The sequence below is a fragment of the Colletotrichum truncatum genome (genome assembly GCF_014235925.2).
Source record: "Colletotrichum truncatum strain CMES1059 chromosome Unknown Contig_0001, whole genome shotgun sequence".
In the NCBI taxonomy this organism is placed as follows: domain Eukaryota; kingdom Fungi; phylum Ascomycota; class Sordariomycetes; order Glomerellales; family Glomerellaceae; genus Colletotrichum; species Colletotrichum truncatum.
The window spans coordinates 9,234,634-9,255,912 of NW_027222398.1; the positions used below are offsets into that span (position 1 = coordinate 9,234,634).

Genomic DNA, 21,279 nt, shown 5'->3' on the forward strand with positions numbered 1-21,279 from the left:
AGCTAATTTTACTGCTTTATTCCATAAACTAGAACTGAATACCTTACTCGAACCTTGAATCTAAGCTTGTTGGAATAGCACTATTGGCATGGCCGTACTACCAAGATGGCTCAGCCTTGATATTGCGATATTCTAGGCAAGATATAAACTTCAGGTGTCGCAAATGTGTCCCCGTACAACAGGGACAGCTGTAGCTTTACCCGCCTAGTTAGGACTTGGAAGAATCATCACGGAATCACAGAGTACTTTGATCGCCCCGTAGGTAAGTTGCAACGTATAACGCCTTAGGGTTAGTAAGTTATGGCTTATCTAGTCCTTTGGCTTTGAGTTTCATTAGTAGAACTTAATATTATAACCTGGCTGTAATAGTGATGAAGATGCTGTCTATGATGTCTCCTTTCGTGGCCTCTGAGGCTGCCTCGCGCGCGCAGCCTCGTTCCTCCTTGTTAGTGGGCCAATACAAAAGATTCGGATGTTACAACAACGATTCTTCCAAGCTCGACGTGGACAAATGGCAGAAGCGTGCAGGAATGTTCGGTTTTCGGAGTTGATAGGCCAAGGCATGATGGAGCCAAGTCGAATCGTAGACATCCGCAACCCGCTCATACCTGAGGTAGTTAGTTATATGTTTCCTTGGAACCGTATAACGTAAGCCGGGCCTTTGCTTGTGGCTATGCGTCAGGTCTCTCAGCTTCAAAATGAATCGAATCACACGTTCCAGCCACTATAATTTCTTATTTCTTTTAGTTGAATGATCTGTTGTATTAGAGCACACGGCTTTCAAAGGCTAAAATGAGTTTCTATCTATCAGCAACAATGCTATTCTATCATCTGACAAATGGAACCGAGATTATAGACCTTCCCTGGACCGGACGCTTTCCACGCAGTCCTGCCATCTGATGATCTTCATGTAGATACACTCAATAATAGCGATCAAAACCATTCCACTTCCGAGACCGATCCAAGCACCATCCAACTCGAGACCGGGAGATCCAAGTTCGAGCCATACTGCCAAAGGCACTGCCCCCAGGTAATTGACCGCAAAGACCACGCACGCGGCAACAGACTGGCGACCGAGGCCTCGGAGAACACCGTTGCATCCGCAGATGATGGAGTCGATGAGCTGGAAGGCGCCGACGGCAAGCATAGACTTGGTCGCCAGCTCCTGGACGGTAGAATCCTCGGAAAAGATGAGGCCGAGCTGGTTGCGGAACAGGAAGAGAATGGCGCCGTCAAGGATACCGACGACGGTGAAGACAACAGCGTAAAGGCTGGTCGCCCGACGAGCGACAGGCACGAGACCAGCGCCAATGAGGTGGCCAATTCTCGTGGAAATGGCGACAGAGATGGAAAAGGGAATGTGCCACATGACGATGGAGATGGTCGTCATGATTGTCTGCGCAGCAATGTGCTCGGTGCTCAGGTAGGAGGTGCTAAAGGTCAGGACCTCAAAAGCAGCCCACTCGCCGAGGTTGACGAGCGAGCCGGCAATGGAAAGCTGAACTGGCAGGCCCCATTCCTGGAAGGCCTTCCGGGAGAAGCCGCCCCAGCACTGATGAGACCACTTCCCGAAGAAGACGATGTAGACGAGGAGGAGGATGGGGCGGAGGTCGTTGGCCAGGGCCTGACCGAGCGCGGCACCCTCGAGGCCCATGTTCAGCTTGAAGCCAAACAGCCAGGTAAGATAGGCGTTGATAGGGGCGCAGATGATGAGCACAACCATGGCACTCTTGAATTCACCTTGGGCCTGCAGGAAGCGCTTCAGAGCCTCAAAGGAGAAATAGCCGGGGACACCTATCATGCTAACCCTCAAGAACGAACCGGCCTTGATAGCCAGGTGTGGCTGCTTCACAAAGGCAGACAAGATGGTCGGGGAAAACGCCCAGACAGCACCGATGGGGACAGTGATGATGGCCATGAGGATGAGCATACGCTGGACGTGGAGTCCGACAGCGGTCAGCTGCCCGGAGCCGTGGGCCTGGGCGCAAAGAGTGTCAAGGGCGGTGGCCATGCCCTCGTAGATGGCGTAGCCGATGATGTTCATGGTCATAAGACCGATGCTGGCGGCAGCGAGGTCATCGGCGCTGAGATGGCCTGCGGCGAATGTCGTGATGACGGTGAAGGAGTACTGGAGGAGATAGGTGAGGATCAGAGGAAACGAGTACTGGCACAGCAAGCGAAACTCGAACAACAAGCTGCTGGTGACGGGTTCAGACTTGGGGATCGGCTGATCCGCCAGCAGCGGTGTTGTCTCTCCGGTCCGGTAGTCGTCGTCGTCGTAGTCGCGGTCGCGCGGATCCATGGCGGAGACGGGAGGGGGGGGGGGGGCAGGGAGGGAAGCGGGCGCGGGTCAAAGGGCGGAATGCAACGCAGAGGAGGAGAGGGAGGGTGTGGAAGATAGATCACACATACGACCGGCTGAAACTAGAGCCACTACAAGCAAAGCATGTGTTACAAATCAAAGCAGCTGGAGTGGTGCATATGGGCTTTGGTGAGTTGCCGACCTCCGTGCGCAATGAAGGGGGTTAAGAGAAGAGAAATGGTGAAATGGAGACAAATCAGAGTTCCGGTCTCAGCGGTTGATGGAGCCGGAAAGCCTGCGACGAGAAGGAAAAGTTTTGCGGTGGACGGGCCGTGTCTGTGGGTGTTCTCCACTAAAAATACGCCTCGAGGTGGCGCGCAAGACATTCCGAGGCCCCCGAGCCTGAGACATGATGGCTGAAAAGGATGAAGGATGCGCCAAACTTAGCCGACGAATTACCTAACTGAGAGGTGTCATGAGAGGATTGGACAATGGAAGCATGAATACTTCGAAAAAAAAATAAAAAAATCCAAGGGACTCGTGAATATGGCCATAGCACTTGGCTGCAGTTGGTCGCCAGCATTTGGCTCTCATTAGCTATTCGATGACAGTTGTCAACCCCGATTGAAATGCCAACATTATTGGCTTGGAGAGCATAGAATCTGATTCCTCTTTATTTATTGGCATTGGTGCCTACCTTTTAACGACCCTGAGATTTCCTTCAGATACATCAGACTACATACTAGGTCCCCCATGCCTGCCAATCTGTTTGAAGTTTATAGTTGAATGGACCACTGTTTCTATCGTGTTCAACGTCATAAGCAAGAGTATCATGCTTCACATTTGCCCACCCTGCCTTTCCTTTTTCTTTTTTGCGTACTTCGTGATTCATGTGTCTCGTACCTGCAATTATCTTCACAATCACAGCTGGCTGACACAGGATGAATGCTGTGACTACCTGCAGCCGGTTGCCTCAACCCGAAGGTCTTTTGAAGACTTTTCTTACCGTTTCTGTACTCGATAGCCATTACCAATGCAATCATCAATTATGAAAGTAACGGCCTTTTCAGCAAGCCAATTACAAGGACAAACTTTACACAGGACTGATTGTTGGCTTTGTGAGAGGATCACCCCCCCGGCTGCGGTATGTGTACCGTATACTGGCTTTTGACCTTGTACTCTTTCTTTTAATTACAACAAAACAGAAAATATCTGACATGTGCGTGTTGTATGCTAGCCGCTTCTGCGCCGAAGAAGTACCGTAAACATATTGTCGCCAATGAGACGACCATGGGAAGTGAAATGAAGAGAACAATGCAACGAGTTTCAGTATCCCTCGCGAAGACCTCAAATACCTCTATTAACCTGAATTAATCAACAAGGCTATTGGGACGTAGGTTATAACGAATTCTTGTATGATGCCTATCACTTAAGCATACCCAAAGATGCAACTATGCCCATCAGCATCTGCATAATGGCACAGCAGCTACAAATTTTGAGGAGAAATGGCATCAAAACGAGCCAAGACATTATGTAACCAATCAAATGCTCTAGTTTACAGATTCTTTACTCATAGATTCATTCTGACTGTGAGTGAGAGAAGTACTCCGTACCAGCAACTATTTCAACCATAGACAATAAACTGGTCGCGTGTTCCCCCTATGAAATTGTGAGGAGTAAACAGCGGGTAAGAATTGGGGTACTTTTATCTGTTTGCCCTCTGGCTCCTAATGGAATAAACCTTCCTGCCGAGCCACGACCCAATCTCCGCACTTTGATCAGTGTCCACGTCAGATTACGCAATGGCAGTAAACGCGGATAAAGGTCATGGACAAGGTTGGCGAAACAAAACTCACCAGAGCGGCACTGCTACATTCGGTGGTCGAAAACCGCTGACGTTTAGTACTTTAGTACCAGCGAACTCAGCTTCCATTTCCGATCTCGTTTCATAGGAGATTAGTTTTAAGACCTGCCGAGGTTGAACTTGCTGGCCATTTTGGCGCCTTTTTGACGGAATCCCTGCCACACCCGTGACACATCACTCTTCGCCTGTTCGAATCGCTAAAACGTGGCGGACATTTGACATGCGAAGAACGGCGAGTTCGCTACCAAAAAAGTCGCTAATTTCGCGAAATATTTTGTTCCTAGCCACTCATAATCCGGCATCAACCTGCCGGTAGTGAAGTGTGCATAATACTGTGGCTTGTGTCTCGTCTGGAGTAAGCTGCAGTACTCCATCGACTCCGATTGCGACGCTGCAGACATAATCTAGGTGTTTCGCATGAACAGTTCAACCACGAGGTCGGCCACGGGACTCTCTTATACGCTAGAGCTTTGTAGAGCAATTCGGGCGATCAATGGGGTCGGAGTGCTGTTGAAATCAGTGACAGTCGGCGGAATAGTCCGCCTCCCCCATGGAAATCACCCACCCAGATCTCCTCCCAGTTGTCGCACGGATGAAAATTCTGCCCGCTGTAGCATAGTACTACAGGCGGGAGCGGGCCTATCCGATGGGGACCATCCAACCATTAGGCCCCGCTAATCTGCGAAAACCGGGCGTTTTAGGCAAAGTCACCGAACGCAATATACAATCCCATTTGTCCTCAGCCCTGTTGGGAGGGAAATGGGATGATGAATGAGCGGTTTAACAACTGTGGCCACTTTTATCCGTCGAGGGACCCCGTCCGGGGGGGCTGGAGAAGACGCTTGAATACGGGTACTTTGGTAATTATTGCAATGTGCTCCGTACTGAACTGGCCTTGTGCAATGATATCAGTCAGTGTTTTATACAAAGCATTATGCCTTATGCTGCTGCTGCTGTGGCTCTTCATATCCGCACGCTAATTGTAAAAACGACGTCCTCTCCACATAATATTGTGGAAAATGATTCTCAAAATCTGCTAATGGCTGAAAACACCCCAGCCTTTTGCTGTTTATTTTACGGAATGCCAAACTGAGTCTTTATACCACTTTCATCTAGTGTTTCGCAGCAACAGACAGCCTTAGCACGAACGATATGAATGAAGGTGGGAAGTCGGTGACGTAAAAAGTGGCTAGATGCAATCTACATGCGATATCTAGCTTCTGAAGATTTCAGCGATCCCGCATGAGAGCTCGACCTCCGCTCGTGACCTTGATGTGCGAGATCTTCGTCGCTCTCCGTCAACTTGCGAACGCTATCGCTGCAGGTCCCATCCTCCTTTTCCTTGCCTTCATGAGCCTGTGTCTGCCCTCCCTTGGACCAATCGGAAGGCCGAAGAGACCTTGTTCGTGTAGCTCGTGAATTAGAGGCTCCGCTCGTTAAATGCGGACCGTATCTCGGGCTGGTCCCTCCACCGATCGCCGTCGCGTGGAGTCTGCTGGCCTCGTCCGCACCAGACGAAGTCAGCTGGTACGGTGCCTGAATCGCCGCTACGGCAATGGTGCCCATCAAGCTGTCGATGACCCCCTTCAGACTCGGGACGCATGCAGTCAGGACCGATAGACCAAGGGAGCACTGCAGCCAGATGAGGTACGGTACAGCATACCACGTGGAGTCGGAATAGTTGGATGCGAATCGCTGGGTGCTGACCAGACCTGAAATTGACAATATCGGAACGCTGAAGAAAGAATAGTGTTAGTCACATTGAAAGATTGTCGTGATGGAAAAAAAAAAGAGAGGGAAAAACACACATGATGCGGGAGCCAAAGAGCGAAATGACGAGCAGCTTCCGCCGGGTGCTGGTCTGAACCTTCCATACCATGGCCACAGGAAGAAGACAGAGAGTAACATCGGTGATGATATCCATTATTCCGTTATACAGAAAAATGGCCTCTCGTCCAGGACATTTCGCCTGGCTGATGGCGAACCATGGGTCGGGGAGCGAGCACTGGAATGCTTCGGCAATGATGACAGAAACCATCCAGGCAGCAATGACACCGAATAATATTCGGTTGGCGAGATGCAGCCTGCCATAACTGTTGATGGACTGGATCAAGAGACACAAGGAAAGCTTGGTGGTTCCAGCGACTGCTGTGGCAAGAAGGGACGAAGCATAGAACAGCTGCAACCGTGGAAAGATTAGCACCTTGCTTGGAGTATATAGCTTCAAAGAAATTTCATACCTTATGAAACGCCGTGAGGTCCTCCGGGCCAACTGTGTCTTGGTGTCTGCCCAAGCCTCGATTACAAGCCGCAATGACGAGGATGGTTTCCATAAAGAGCAAGAGCAGTGATGCTAATAGCAACACATCGTGGCTCTTTAGAGAAGTGATGTTGAGACGGATGACCAGTTTCAGAATGATACCAACAACCGCATAGATCAGAAAGATCAGAGAAGTGACAACAACAAGTGCGGCCTTGTCATCTTCTCTTAATGCGTAGAAGGGCGGTGCCGGCTGATCGAGTGGCATGCTGGCTACGCGATAGACTCAGGAAGAAGCGACCGGCCCGGGACGAGGCGAGGGGCACGGGCGACTTAAAGATGTTGAAGATATTCACTTGCCCCTCAATGTACGGGGTCGGAGAGACTTAATCATCAGAATAGTTCCCTGCGTTTGGGAACCCAGCATACAATTAGGTTTTCAGCTTGTCAGAGAATTGGCGTCCTCCCCCGTTCACCCGTCTAGAATCTTTGGAATAACATAACAGCTTGTGGCCCACGAGACATGGATGACTGTAAACGAATCACACCGGTCAGCATGGGATGAAATGAAAAAAGCAAATTCTACGTACTAGAAAAGGTATTATGTCTGTTCAGGGCTGTCGAAGAGGATTACCAACAAAAAGAACCAACATGTCCTTGGGGCCAAAAAGGGCCTGGCCACCCCCCGGTACCGAGTAAACTCTGTTCAAGGCCCCCCCCCCCCCCCCCCCCCCCCCCCATCTAGGACGAATTGTTGACGAAAGTTCCTCCTGAGCTGAATGGATAATACCAGGGTCGCGTGCCCCCTTGGTGTCGGTAGGCTGCCAGGCACATACCTTAGTCCTTGGCCCTTTTCTCTACTTTCCGATCCTTTACGAAACCTGGTTGCATAAAAGCTGACTTTGTTACAAAGACTTTTTCTTGGTTGGAACACTAGAATTGTGGACACTGAAACCAGACGTGACGAAATCTCGCCTCTGCACCTGTTACTCTGTAGTGTATGTTGGCAGGGATTGAAACGAGGCTTCCTTGGTGGGGTGAAGATTGATGAAGATATGTACGCGGGTGGGGTTTAAAAAAAGTCACAGAACAACACTACTGTTGGAACAGGGGGTAAAGTTCTGCGCTTTACGAGGCGTGGTCTAGGGCCATCGGTAGGCAAAATTTTTATTAATCCTTTTCAGCTAATTTGACCAGAGCCTCGCTGCTCTGACACCCGGCACGCTATAGAAAGCTCAGAAACTGGTCAAGTAAGCTTAAACGGTGGAACGACCATGAAGTGAAAATCCCACAGCATCACCGTCAACATCAAATCTCGTCAGAAGTCAGTCTCATATGACGAGCATGGCGCGCGAACTTTGTCAAGATTTTCATCGGCCAAGAAAAAACAGACCCCCAAAGTTCCCTAATCCCTCCTGCGCTCATCGCAGTGGCGACCTGCAATTCGTGAATCGCGTGGAGTCCACTTACTAGTACTGGGACCTGAGCTTAAGTGACACACCAGCGGGAATTAGATCCTAGTACCTGGCTTTTCCAGGGTCCTTCCGACCACTCGCCAGCCTGTTGGCGGAGTTTGAAGTTGGGTCCCGGGGAAAGGCCGCGGCCCGTGAGAAGACGAGGAGGTAGCACCCCCCGGCAACTCGACCCCCCCGGCCGGAGCCCACAACCAAGACAACAATTGGCGGGAGGTAAGCCCATTGAGGAATATTTTCTCCTTGAAGATGTGGTTTGCAAAATGGTCCCAGGTGGCTTGCGTAAACAATTTGAATGAACAGGCCACCTAGGAAAGGGACATTTGTTCGAACCTAGCCACTGTTATGTATTCGACAGGTACTTTTTGTGCAATGTGTCATTGTGCAAATACTTCTTCACTTCGGTCCAGTTCCGGCCCTATCCTAATGGTGTCAGCAACGCTTGCTGCGGCTGTATCTTATTGGAGTCGCCCTTCCCCATGACCCCTTGCATCTGCCGATCATTCATATTTATTTGCGTCCGGTTCAGCAGTTGGTTCGAGTTTTCTCACCCTGCCGTGCCCAACCCACCCCCCGATTCCCTCCCCTTCAAGATAAGGTTCGTGAGCCCGGGCCCAAAAGATATTGTCCTTCACCTTGGCATCGCTTTCTTCTAGCCGAGCAGTTTTCTGTTGCTCAAAGTTTGTAAGCCGCTCAAGATGTCTTCAACAGAGGGGATTGAGATGCAGCCGGCCGGCAAGGATGCGTCAAAGGTCGATACGGTCGAATCCAAGAATGGATCAGAGGTATACAACCAAACGAGGACGAGAAGGCTGTTCTCCTTCTCGCAGCTTTTTGCCTTCTCTTTGACGTATATGGCCCTCTGGGAAGGCATGTGCACGTAAGTATTGATCGTAGCGATCGCTACCTACTTTGGCGCTCTAGATCCCGTGAAAGATCTGACAAAACGGCAGGAACATGTACTTTGCCCTGTACAATGGTGGCCCCCAAACCTTCATCTTCAGCTTTGTCATCGTCTTCTTTGGCGCCATCTCCCAAGCCGCCTCGCTTGGTGAGATGGCCTCCATCCAGCCCATCGCCGGTGCCCAGTACCATTGGACATACCACCTGGCCCCGGAGCGGGTCAAGAGGTTTGCGACCTGGATCCAAGGATGGTCGACGTGGTTCGGATATGTCTCACTCCTTGCCGGTATCGCAAACGTCACCGTCATCCAGCTCGAGTCCATGATTGAGCTTAACCACCCGAACTATGTCCCGGGTGGCTGGCACACGTCCCTGCTTGTGATCGCCATGTGCCTTGTGCAAGGCCTGATGAACACCTACTGGTTTAAAGTCATTCCTTGGGTCGAGTTGGTTGCCGGCGTTCTTCACGTGTGTCTCTTTGTTGTTTTTGTCGTTGTCCTATCCGTCATGGGTACCCGACACAGCGGAAGCTTCTTCCTTGAGACCAACTTCGCGTCAGGATGGTCGGACAACTACATTGCGTGGAACTTGGGCATGCTGACCTGCGTCTGGAGTTTTACCGGTTAGTATTGAATCTACGACGACAAAACTGATAGACACTCCCTTCTAACCATGAACTAGGTTTTGACGGCGCCATTCACATGAGTGAGGAGACCCGTAAGGCCAAATCGGCTGTTCCCCGCGCCATGTTCTGGTCCATCTTCATGAACGGCTGCTTGGGTTTCGTCATGGTTTGCGTTATTCTCGTCTCCATGGGTACCGTCGAGGACGCCCTCAACGCGTCGAACCCCATCTTGACCATTCTTCTCACCATCACCGGCTCAAAGGGCGCCACGACGGCCATGATCACCGGCCTGTTTGTCATCTCCTTCAGCGTCAACCTCGCCAACATTGCTTCCGTCTCGCGTCTCACCTGGGCCTGGTCGAGAGACGGCGGACTGCCCGCCTACCTCGCCTACGTCCACCCGAAGCACCGCGTCCCGATCCGCGCCATCGTCGTGACGGTCGTCATCGTTTGCGCCCTCTGCCTGCTTAACATTGGCAGCTCCAGCTACGTTGCTTTCGGCGCCATCACCTCGCTCTCTTCCATGGCCCTCTACATCAGTTACGCCATCGCCATTGCCAGCATGATCTTCGCGCGTCTGTCAAAGGTCGGCGGTGTGGAACTTGGAGAGTGGAACCTCGGCGCGTTCGGTCTCTACGTCAACATTTTTGCGCTGATTTACACGCTTTACGTCATTGTCTTCCTGCCGTTCCCTTCGACTATTCCCGTCACCGCCGAGAATATGAATTACTGTGGCCCAGTCATGGTGTTTGTGCTCCTAGTCGCTTCTGGTCTCTGGCTTATTAGGGGCAGGAAGAAGTGGTCTGGACCGAACCTTACCATTCTCGATCTGGTCCTTGGCAGCTCGTAGGGTCTTTGATATGAAGTTTTGTGGAGGCCCGGGAAATCCAGGGGTCAGGGAGAATGTATGGAGAAGATATAAGTGGCTCATATATGAACAGAAATAAGTAATATAGTATTCTGAATCCATAATGTTTGACAAAAGGTCACGTCTGTAACATTGAATTTTGAGCTGCAACCGTAAATGAGTATTTAACCCGAAAGCACTAGGAAGGTTAAAGATGTGAGGCTCTTTCGGTATCTTATGCGGGCATGTGTTGATTTGTTACTCTTTGAGAACTTTTAGGACTATCCTAGTCTCACTGTTCTTCACCCCCGAAACTTTTATGATAATCCTACATATACCACCATCCTGGCTTTTCAATTACCAGTTTCTGGTGCTGGTGCACTTCTGGGTGCTTTGGGTAACGCAGTGAGTCATAGAAACAGACTGTATTCTCCAAGTCAAACATAGGTCGGCCAGTAATTTAGAGTGCCGATAGACCGCTTTTAATAATTAAGCCTTAATTCTAATACTCCTTTGAAAATCATAAAGCTTCTTTACTATCTACTTATCTAAATAGACTAGGCATATAGGTAGAAACAACTTAGATTTCCCTATACTAATTAGTAATAATAAACGTTTTGAGTTATGTATAAGAGTTGTCTCTTAAAAAGCTTCAATTCAAAGCTAATTTAGCTAATTTATTAATATTACTATAGGTCTTGGTAGTTTATAAGAGAGACAGGAAATACAGTCTCCCACCCCGTCACGTGTGGAAGGGAGGCATCGGTCCCTTCTGGGCCACATGTGCCCGGGGTCTGGCCGGGTGGTCCGGTTGGGTGGCCACACGGACCCGTAGTCCAACCATCGCTACAATTACCCATGAAGTAATATGTGATCATTAGTCCATTGGCTTAGGGTAAAGCTCATCAATATTATGGTCTAAGAGTCGGTGCTGTTGCAGCAAGGGAAGTTCTAGTGAGCCGGAAAGCTATTTTTACTGACAGGCGACTACATTATATGCCTGATCTCTATCACTTCCACGCTCTTGAGCATATTGAAAGTACAAAGAACTACTGCAGGGGAATTTTCAGTCGTCAGGATCATGTAAATTTTATAAATCCTTTGTCCATTATTGATTTGATATGTCCCTTGGTTTTGGTTAAATCAACACCAATTCAGACAAGAATTTCCCTCTTGTGACAGTAGGATTGAAGAATTAAGTTATTTTATGGGAAAAAAAGAAAAAGAAAAAGAAACACCCCCAACCCTATCTCATGCAGCTTCAATTGCGACAAGAGACCCAAGAAAATTCGCAGGAATCGGCTCCTGGCAAAAGCCATCTGAGGACGTCTTCACCCTAATTTTGATTACCGGAATGTGGGTGTCGACCGGGCCGAATTCTAGGGAATCAACTATTCAGTGCGGACAGTCCCGCGGTTGCCAGTTGAACTGAAACAAGCATTTCCTAGCGACGGGAGCCCCCTTACTGCTATTATAGTGGGCGGGGATTCTGATTACGCGGTCACCTGTCAGAACGCAACATAGCCCCCTCATAGGCCATTCCCCTCGAATATCGGCAGCATGGGGATGCTACTAAGTAATAAAGCCTGTGCTTTTACTGGCCCGCTGGTTGACCACAAACAACACCTCAGCGCTGGAATAGATGACTGTGACTCGTCACCACTACTCCATGTTTCCCCTGTTAAGAGGAGAAATCTCCACTGGGATCTTCAATAACCTGGGCCATGGCGGAAAGCTTGGTAAACTTTATTGAGCCGCGCAATGTCTCCAAGCACACCATATGGCTGTTTGCTTCGGAATGTGGGATGCCCGACCAAATTCGATGGGACGCTGCGGGCGTCGTCATGTTCGTAAAGACAGAAGCTCTACGCTTATATATCCTTCTCACTGCCAAGACGTTGAACTTTAGCGGTCTTATTGTTCATCCCATTCATTTAAACTCTTCATCATGCGCTTGTTTGTCTTGCTTCCATTGGCAGCTGCTGCCGTGCCGGCATTTGCTGACACTCATTACTTCTTCTCTGGTTTCTTTTCCGGCAACACCATCGTAGGTGTCGAGTTTGATGATGAGAAGTCTTCCCTCACTCTCGTAAACAACATCACGACTGATGCGGCATCGGGATCGAAATGGATTGCGCTCGATGTATGCTAGCTCATTATCTGCTGGACACGTGGGAAATTACTGACTGACACTCACTAGTCTCGTCTGAAAAACTTGTATGTGGGCACTACGGGCTACTTTCAGAGCTATACCATCACCGAGGATCTCGGCCTGAAGTACAGTAGTAACGTTAGCTTGCCGTCTGGCTGCATGTAACCCCACCAAGCATCCATTATACGTACGTGCTAATTTGAAATAGGCTCAAACGCCAACTTCATCACTTCTTCCACCTCTTCTCCCTACACCGTTTTTGGCACCCCGTACGGAGGTGGTTGTTCCACACTGGCCATCACCGTCGATGACAATGGCGTGCTCAAAGAGGCGACCGCAAATGTTACTTACAACAGTGCCGGTGGCGTTCATGGTACTGGTTTGAGTGCCAACAACGACTTTATCTACTCAGCCGATGATATGGGCAACGCCGTTTGGTCGCACTCATACGACAAGACTACTGGTAACGTTGCTGAGTTACAGTACCTCCCCGCAGCCAGCGGCTCCAATCCCCGTCATCTGACGGTCCATCCCAATGGAAACTGGGTTTATGTTGTTTATGAAGAGGCCAACTCTATTGCTTCCTACAAGCGTGATACTACTACTGGCGAGCTGAGTTTTACTAACACAACCTACTCGCTTCTGCCTCACGGTATGGTTTCACCGATTTTCTGGACCGAAAAGATTGCTAATGTTATGTTAGGATTTACTAACTCCTCTTCCTACTGGGCTGATGAAGTCCTCTTCTCCATCCCCAGCAGCAATGCTAGCGCTACCTCGCCGAAATACCTCATCGCTGCCACACGATCTCGTACCAAGGGCATCCCAGGCTATGTCTCTGCGTTCTCTCTCGATAGTACCACCGGTGCCATCGGGGAGCAGCTCTTCCTTACCCCCACGACCAACAGCGGCGGATCCGCCAACGCGGTGTCGCCGGCCAAGTTCAGCGAGGACTACTTTGCCATTACGGATAGCGGCTCAAACTTTTTGGAGGTGTGGAAGATTGACGCCGGCGAATCTGCCACTACGGCGTCGGCTGTCGCTCACCTTGATCTGGCCTCGGGCCCGGCCAATGTTGTTTGGTACAGCTAGTGTGGGATGGCCACTCATGTTGGGTTTCATAACTCGAAGAGTAAATATAGAGTAGTATTGTTCAAAAGTATACACTGGGCAATTATAGATTCCCATATTTTTCATCGTGACAGTATTAATCCACAGAGCTACTTGGCTGAAACCAAAAGTCAGGCCTCATGCTCACTAGATTTCCTTCTATCCGCGACCGCTTGAAGAAGATCTTTGAATGCCCGGGAATCCCCTTCAACCGTCTCTCTTCCGCGGTTCAGTTCCGGGTAGTCTTCGGGGATTTCTGTGTCGTTGATGTCGCCTGGTAAAGGGTCGTTGCTACCGAACTCCATGTCGCCGTCACTCTCAGCTTCGAGCCAAGGACTGGGAAGCATTCCAGAATTGAAGAGAATGTATCGGCCGGGAAATAGCACGTTTTCTTCATTCGCAAAGGTGAAAATCGGTTCGCTCATATCTGCGTTGTTGAAGCGGAAATCCGTGAGGTTGGGGAGCTTGGTTCGGATCTTGTCGAATATCGTCTCCCAAGTTCCATCAAACCGGTAAGTCCGCCATTCGGGCCCCCAAAGATCATATGCGCCATCCGGAAGTTCCTCCCAGTCGTGCGTAGACACTCCCCACTGCTGCAAAGAGGTCGTTTCGGCATGCAGAAGGTAGGCGACTTGGCAGCTGACCAGCCGCAGGCTCGTCAGTGAAGTTTGCGCTAGAATCCAATCGATTTGGTCGTGATGCGAGAAGACGTAGTTATAGAGGGTCAGCGTCTTGAGGTTAGGGTACACGAGGCCTTTTCCGTCAAATCTTCCAGGCATGGTGCCCCAGTATTCACGGAAACCCAGGCTCAAGCTTGTAAGCGACTCTGAGAAAAGAGGCAACACGTCTTTCTGGAGATGCGGCTCAAACTGCCAACGTTCATCGAAGAAGACGTCCTGATCGGGCCCATACTCGTTCCACTCCTCAGTAACCATGATGGCCAGGCTGTTGATGTCCTTGACGACGCTCGACATCTCCGGCGTGGTCAAGCTTTCCAAGGAGAGATTCTGCACGTTCTCGAGAATCAGGGACCGGATCCTCGAGGCATCGTCGTTCTTGGCTCGCGCGGCCATGGCTTTGAAACAGGCGCTGAGCATTGAGAGACGAGTAGGGGCAGGCTCAACACCGTGGGGCCAAAAAGTACGTGAGAGACCATCATCCCGCACACCACGGCACACTTCCGAAAACCGCAAGTGAACCTCGTTTAGGTTAGGGAGCTCCACGATTCGGTCGATGGCCTTTGTAAATGACGGATATTCCCCCTTTTCCTCCCACTTGTACCAGGCCCTGTAGTCGGCGTTCTTACGCATGTTTGCAGGGGAGCTGTTTATAACGGCGCATTGGGCGGCATTGCGTACCGCCTCGCTGTCGAGTAATGTGTTCCAAGATTTGAACTCGTTCCCACGGTCATCACCTTCGCGCTCGAGACGGCCATCCTTAACCACGAGACGGTCATACTTAACCGGCCTGGGATCATGCTTCAAAGTGACGGTGTGGAAAAGATGCTTGGTGGCAAGGGCGTCCCATTTCCGACATACGAATCGTGCATTGAAAAGGCCATGTTGGCTTGCATGCGCGAGTGCGTTGGCTGGATTGACGCTGTGGGCGAGCTGCCCGAGAACCTGGCTCAACAATTCAGGCGGAAAATCGTTCAGCCTCATGATTGAGAGTTGAATGGGAGAAAAAAAAAACCTGTCAACTGAGCCACCAACAACGTTGAAGGAATGCGTCTTGTTATATGGACTGATTGTTTTGATGGGATGCCCCACTTCAGAGAGCTGCGAAATTCAGGGGTGCGTAGGCAACGCTGCGGTAGCCTAAAAATTCAGTTGTCGGCTAAGTCCCAACCAACACGATGTGATTCAAAATGGTTTGGTTTCTCTTGGCATTCTTCTTTTGGCGGTCGTGTTTGGCGAGGGTGTGACTGTCGAAGTTTTGTGCCTGGATCGTTATACCTAGCAGTTGCCCAGTTTAGTCCTGCCTAAACTCTACGCCGAGGACTGGCTGTCTGGTATGTAAGGTACCTTGATGAAGTGAGTGTTTAATCACCAACAACGTTGGGAAACTGACCTAATTAAGAAGAGACCCGTTTGGTCAACTTAAAAGATTGCCCGGCCGGGTAAAGTGTTGGACCATCACGATTCAATGAAAATGCCGCCAGGTTTGCTCAAAGGTTTAGATCGGATGTGAGTAGTTAAAAGGTGGCAGAGGACAGAGGGCTTGTGTTGAGAAACTTCTGTACGGGTAAGCTCCAATTCTGAAAATGCATCACAGATTTTCTGCGCTCTGAACGTGAAACCCAATAGAGACATCAGCGAGTTGAGAAAACCTTTAAATGCTATTGAGAGATTATTTGGAGAGAAGGATTGGCTTATTGCTCTTTCCCTCTCAACACAAGGAGTATCTCTGTAGGATTATTCAGTTGCATGCCTTGAAATTGTGGGACGTTAGAAACACCACAACTAGCCGAACACATAGTCTCCTTATCAAACCCTTACGAACGGTATTCAGGCCGAATTCTCGAATCGACTGGTTTGAAAGATGGCTTGATGCCTCCACCACGCGATGGCGTCTCTTGCTTCCTCTGCCAGGCTTCTGTAGCTAGGTCCCGCACATCTTGCACGAGCCCAGTAGGGTGTTCGAGAGCAGCAAAGTGGCCGGCATCATCGCGTTCTTTCAAAATATTAGTAAGCTGGCATTGCGATATAGTAGAAGGGTGATTGAGGGAGCGTACCGCGGTAAAAAACAAGATTGCCGGTTCTCTCCACACCCCGCTTCGACGCTGGCTCGGTGTCCCAAAGGAAGGAGGTGTAACCAAACGGGACCTTGATATGATGTTCTTCCATCGCGGCGAGTTCGGGAAACATGTCATGGGTCGGGCCCTCGTAGTATGGTAGCATTGATGGTAGGATGCAGCCAGTAAAGTAGTAAAGTGAAGCCGTCGTAAGAATCGCCTTTGTCCAAAAGGGCTTGGACTGGTTCTCGGGATTGGCTGCCTCGTTGAATTTCTCACCAACCCACATCAAGATACCCATGGGGTTGTCGTGCAGTGCGATTCCAATGGTATGTGGCTGCTCTTGAGTTAGCGACCAGGAAAAGTTACTGGGAAACTTGAAGCTATGCATAAGGTAGCCATGCATAAGAGGCACATACGCGGGTTCGCATACACACGGCATAGCCCATGTGATTCTGAAGCCAATCTTGGCTTCTCTCGGCCACCTTCTTCTCACGTTCGGTATACTCGACGCCATCTGGCATGGGGCTCGGGGCAAAGTTGAGATGTACGAGCTTGCAGGAGTCACCGTACTTGGAGCCTAGTTCGCGACCGACAAGTGCGCCCCAGTCGCCACACTGAACCATATATTCATGGTATCCCAGCTTTTTCATCAGCTTATCAAAAATCCGTGCGTTATTCTGAAGCTTCCATCCGGCACGGGGCGGCCACGACGACCAGCAGAACCCAGGCAAGCTGGGAGTCACAACATGAAATGCCGGATCGCTTGCGTTGCTGGGGCGCGTGAGGGGTTCCCATACCTGGCTGAACTCCCAGAACGAGCCAGGCCAGCCATGGATAGTAAGCAGAGGGATTGCATTGGGATTCTCCGATCGAGCATGGACGAAATGAATAGTGAGATCTTTGATGGTGGTCAGATGATGGGGCACTTGGTTCATCTCCTTCTGGACCTCGAACCAGTCGAATGAATCGGTCCAGGTATTGTAAAGATTTTCAGCCCAATCATATTCCGGACCTGGAGAGTGGAATGAGCTATTGGTCGATTCCTTCAACGTCAATGCGCTCACCATAGTTTGCACCAGCATCAGGGACAATAGGGCGGCCGGGCAATCTTGTGTCTTTCAGTTTGCGGTGTAGGCGGTCAACCTCCTCCCGTGGGATATCGACCTTGAAATCTTGAATGTCCGACATGGTTAGCGTACTTGAGTATGCTCATATATGTTGATGAAGACTACTTTTCCCCGTTTGTCAACCAACAGAGGTGGATTTATATCCTAAACAGTGCTCTGTCAGAGACATTGGATGAACACATGTCTCAATGATGATGATGTAACCATAACCGAGGCATCACTCTCATAATGACATATTGCACGCTTCGACTTGTCAACGAGAAGAAGCAGTGGTAATCACTTCTTGTACATGATTACTAACCATCCAAACTGTTGAGAGATGTTGAAGTTCGTGATAATACAAGGTGGGAGATATTAAAACACAACAGAATAAAGTTGACAAGGTAAGTTATTATCGATTCGCCGATTCCTCTGTTCCTAAACTCTGTAATGCATCGGGGATCTCCGCGGGCTGTATCCGTACTTCCGTATGACATGACGCTAATTTCTCCATACTTTCCCTTACTACACTACTACGGTAGTTTGTACCGCCGTACCGGGTAGTACTGGTCTCCAGTATGTCTGTGCTTTTAGGCCCGACTGAGTGCTTCACACTGAGCTGAGGATGCCCCGAGTTCCTAGACTAGCGGCGCGTCTGGTGCCCTAATTGGGCAGTAGAAACCATAAGGGTTGTCGGGCGAAATTTCCCTATATGGCCCCTACGAATCCAAATAACAAAGTCCATAAATACATACATACATACCTACGGCTAACGTTGGCCCCCCCAGATTAGTGATCTTGGGTGTGTGTACCGCAAGTCAGGAACCAAACTACTTCCAGCCCAACCTACTAGACGACTAAAGGAGGCATGGCCTCAGATCTATCCGTGCGTTTTTAGTGTCAGGTACTGGCAGGCAGTGTACTTCAGCAATAGCACCTAACATTGGCTGTTCGTTCTCTCAGGGTGGGTAAAATGAAGCAACAAGGGTGGTAGAGGGTTGACATTTTACAAATCACAGTTTTTATACGCGTAGAGCAGCCCGTCTAAATACTAATCGAGGGACTCATTACAGATAAAGTAGCCAAGGTGATTAATTAGCATTGTGCTTTTTTTGGACGTGCGATCAAGTCAGAGCTAGGATCAAGCATATTTTTCCCCCCATAAGCAATGCCGCGTGTCACCCGCAGGGCCTGGCAGTCGGGATTCAGTTCCAGAAAGCGAAACCGAGGTGACAATCTCCGGGGAGTGCCGGGCGGAAGGCTCCATCCATAGCGCGGAAATTGAGATGCAAAGACAGGTGGCCTAACGTATCAGGAGACCCAAAACTGTGCCCAGTAGTTGTCGCAAATGGGGGAGGGCATCGACCGCCTTGAACTTACGAGTCCCTCGGATTTCCTCCGTGGCATATACCGCGCATTCCGCGGCAGGCACGCTGTTAGGAAATGATTGCCAAGAAATGCCAACAATAGCTTAGTATGGAAGAAAGATTTAGCAGCCTTCATCCGCCACGGAAGCGAGTGTGAATCTGAACCTGTCATCCATTTAAGTTGTCAACAGAGTTCCAAAAATTCCATGTCTTCGCCGTCCAAGTCGCCGTCCAAGTCGCCGTCGTCGTTGTACATGTAATCGGCAGAAAAAAAACGGACGCCGATCACTCGCCGACCTCCGACGGAAAGTATTTCTGCGGCGCATACATTGCCCATTTTGGTTACCAGTCTAGAATTTCATTCAGAGGAAGCAGATATACTATTATAACTGCGGGACACCGTAGTTTTGCCAGAATATCTCCCACGCAAGTTTTACTTGTGATACATCTCTGCCCCTCCGTAGCCCTGCGATGCTCGTTCTCATCACAGGTATTACCGGCAGCTTAGGCCGTCGCCTGGCTGCCGTCGCCATAGAACGCGGTCTTTCAGTACGGGGTTTAGGGCGCGACCCCGCGAAGCTTGATGCCGGATTACTCAACAGTTTGGAATCCTTCATCACAACGCAAAATTACTACGACATAGCCGCTTTAGACCAGGCCGTCACCGGAGTTGACGCAGTTATTTGTGCTTATACCCCGGCGCCGCTGCTCGACCTGGATGCGCAGCTTTTGCTCTTACGCGCCGCCGAGCGCGCTAGTGTCAAAACTTTTATTGCCTCCTCCTGGAACAACGACTGGACAAACATCAACTTTGGCGAGTATGAGCATTATGACGCACACATCGCTTTCGAGCGACAGGCTGCCATTACAAGTCCTATAAGGCCGGTATACATCTTTACGGGCTATTTCGCCGATATACTTTTCACCCCCTACGGGCCTGGTGGCTTCGACACCACAGGGGAAACGCCCACCATGTGCTACTGGGGTAATGGTAACAAGCAGTTGCACTCCTGGACAACGCAGGATGACGCAGCGGTGTGGACTATCGAAATACTTATCAACGGAAAAGGGGTGCGAGAGGGTAAAGGGGGCTTCTTCAGAATGCGCTCAGGAGAGCATACAATCGAGGAATTGGCCGTGGTATACGAGGAAACCACCGGGACATACGTCGATGTCAGGCGCCAAGGTAGCCTGATAGATCTCGCAGATGAAGTGGCCAGTTTACGAAGGGGAAAGGGGAGGGCGAGGTACTTTGAGTATTTACCTCAGACGTCTGCGTTAATAGCAGACTGGGGTCGTTGGCAAATGAATGACGTTCTTGATTTCGACCATGTCCGTAAATCTACCTCTTTAGAACAGCACCTCAAGGAAAGACTAGGTTTACCGTAGTTCCTGCTTGACTGTGTACTTTTACTTCTGGGCATACTGTATTAAAAGTATTTAAGGAGGAAGAGGTCATTTGACTTTTTAACGAGGATATCCATTCACATGCTGTACATAGGGCTATAGAGACGACGTATGAAACTATTTTTTGTATCAATTTCGCTATAGCTGAGCGGGATACTATGTTTTTACTGTTTGAGAGCGTTTAGCTGCTTAGACTTGCGCGCCATCAAATTCTCTCCACAAGCATAGAAACCCGTTCAATGCTTGGTCAAGAATTTAACGGTTACTATTACAAACTTGACAGGCGAAGGTTGAACCAGGATAAGGATCCTGCTCGTATACGCTAGGGTTCAGCCGACATTAGCGACTTGGGCTTGTAAGGTATGTTGCTGTACGGTACCTCAGATTTGCCTTGAACCGGTAGGCTTGGAGCTCAAGTATCTGCATACCTGAATCCACTAGGTTGCTAGGGTTGAACCTTATAGTAACTCCCCAAGTATTTTAAGCAGGAATAATTTGTCGATGTACTTGGACTAGGAAAGTGTTAACACATCAACAATCAAGGTCAACATAGCTCGGGTCCGAGAAATTACACATTTTTTCTTTATGAATTTTGCCATTTTCGCTATTGGCACCACCTTTCAAAATACAACCCCATATAAACAGAGCTTTTAGTAAACTAAGTAAGTACACCTCTACAAACTATGAATGGATATGACAACGGGAATGAATCGGTTTTTTAGCGGGAGTACTGAGGCCATGGCGAGATTCTGGCTCTCTCGCAGCATTAATACTACTATTTCTGATAGATTTGGTCTCCATAATCTCACCGTTGCTCTTGTATGCTACCTGGCCCCCTACGATAGTAGGTCACTATCAATTACTAGTATATGCGACCTCCTAAAGGCTGAGCCTCCTTAGTGGGTCTACACCGGTACGGTAACTACAAGCCTTCCTATGTTATAGCTATCCCGGGACGGTTCTTCATTAAGTTTAGCTGGGCATAAGTACGGCGGGGCAAGATATTAGGCAAGTCTTCTGTGACAATGTGGCATTGATAAGCGTAAGCCTCATGGTTAGAAGTCAAAGATAGAACAATTAGCAAAAGCAATAGTAGTATCGCTGTAAGTCTTGACACCCTAAATGCA

General features: G+C 49.6%; 7 protein-coding genes across 7 annotated transcripts; 3 read left to right on the top strand and 4 right to left on the bottom strand.

Annotated features, from left to right (window-relative positions):
* Positions 1-850: 850 nt before the first annotated feature.
* Positions 851-2,302, bottom strand: CTRU02_202558 (mate efflux family protein; the record flags this gene model as incomplete). Its single annotated transcript, XM_036719971.1, has 1 exon — positions 851-2,302. One exon carries the CDS (start codon positions 2,300-2,302, stop codon positions 851-853), a length of 1,452 nt encoding a protein of 483 aa, XP_036588673.1.
* A 3,064-nt stretch (positions 2,303-5,366) lies between these two features.
* On the bottom strand, positions 5,367-6,694 carry CTRU02_202559 (uncharacterized protein; the record flags this gene model as incomplete). The annotated part of the gene is made up of 3 exons (XM_036719972.1): positions 5,367-5,901; positions 5,975-6,345; positions 6,407-6,694. The coding sequence occupies 3 exons, from the start codon at positions 6,692-6,694 to the stop codon at positions 5,367-5,369; spliced, it is 1,194 nt and encodes a 397-aa protein (XP_036588674.1).
* A 1,902-nt stretch (positions 6,695-8,596) lies between these two features.
* CTRU02_202560 (uncharacterized protein) lies at positions 8,597-10,276 on the top strand (the record flags this gene model as incomplete). Its single annotated transcript, XM_036719973.1, has 3 exons — positions 8,597-8,778; positions 8,852-9,423; positions 9,483-10,276. 3 exons carry the CDS (start codon positions 8,597-8,599, stop codon positions 10,274-10,276), a joined length of 1,548 nt encoding a protein of 515 aa, XP_036588675.1.
* A 1,945-nt stretch (positions 10,277-12,221) lies between these two features.
* On the top strand, positions 12,222-13,517 carry CTRU02_202561 (uncharacterized protein; the record flags this gene model as incomplete). Its single annotated transcript, XM_036719974.1, has 4 exons — positions 12,222-12,416; positions 12,474-12,582; positions 12,634-13,077; positions 13,129-13,517. The coding sequence occupies 4 exons, from the start codon at positions 12,222-12,224 to the stop codon at positions 13,515-13,517; spliced, it is 1,137 nt and encodes a 378-aa protein (XP_036588676.1).
* Positions 13,518-13,666: 149 nt separating this feature from the next.
* CTRU02_202562 (F-box domain-containing protein) lies at positions 13,667-15,196 on the bottom strand (the record flags this gene model as incomplete). Its single annotated transcript, XM_036719975.1, has 1 exon — positions 13,667-15,196. One exon carries the CDS (start codon positions 15,194-15,196, stop codon positions 13,667-13,669), a length of 1,530 nt encoding a protein of 509 aa, XP_036588677.1.
* An 833-nt stretch (positions 15,197-16,029) lies between these two features.
* CTRU02_202563 (putative epoxide hydrolase) lies at positions 16,030-17,460 on the bottom strand (the record flags this gene model as incomplete). The annotated part of the gene is made up of 4 exons (XM_036719976.2): positions 16,030-16,208; positions 16,270-16,606; positions 16,689-17,284; positions 17,337-17,460. The coding sequence occupies 4 exons, from the start codon at positions 17,458-17,460 to the stop codon at positions 16,030-16,032; spliced, it is 1,236 nt and encodes a 411-aa protein (XP_036588678.2).
* A 1,756-nt stretch (positions 17,461-19,216) lies between these two features.
* Positions 19,217-20,134, top strand: CTRU02_202564 (nad dependent epimerase; the record flags this gene model as incomplete). The annotated part of the gene is made up of 1 exon (XM_036719977.1): positions 19,217-20,134. One exon carries the CDS (start codon positions 19,217-19,219, stop codon positions 20,132-20,134), a length of 918 nt encoding a protein of 305 aa, XP_036588679.1.
* Between the last annotated feature and the right edge of the window lie 1,145 nt (positions 20,135-21,279).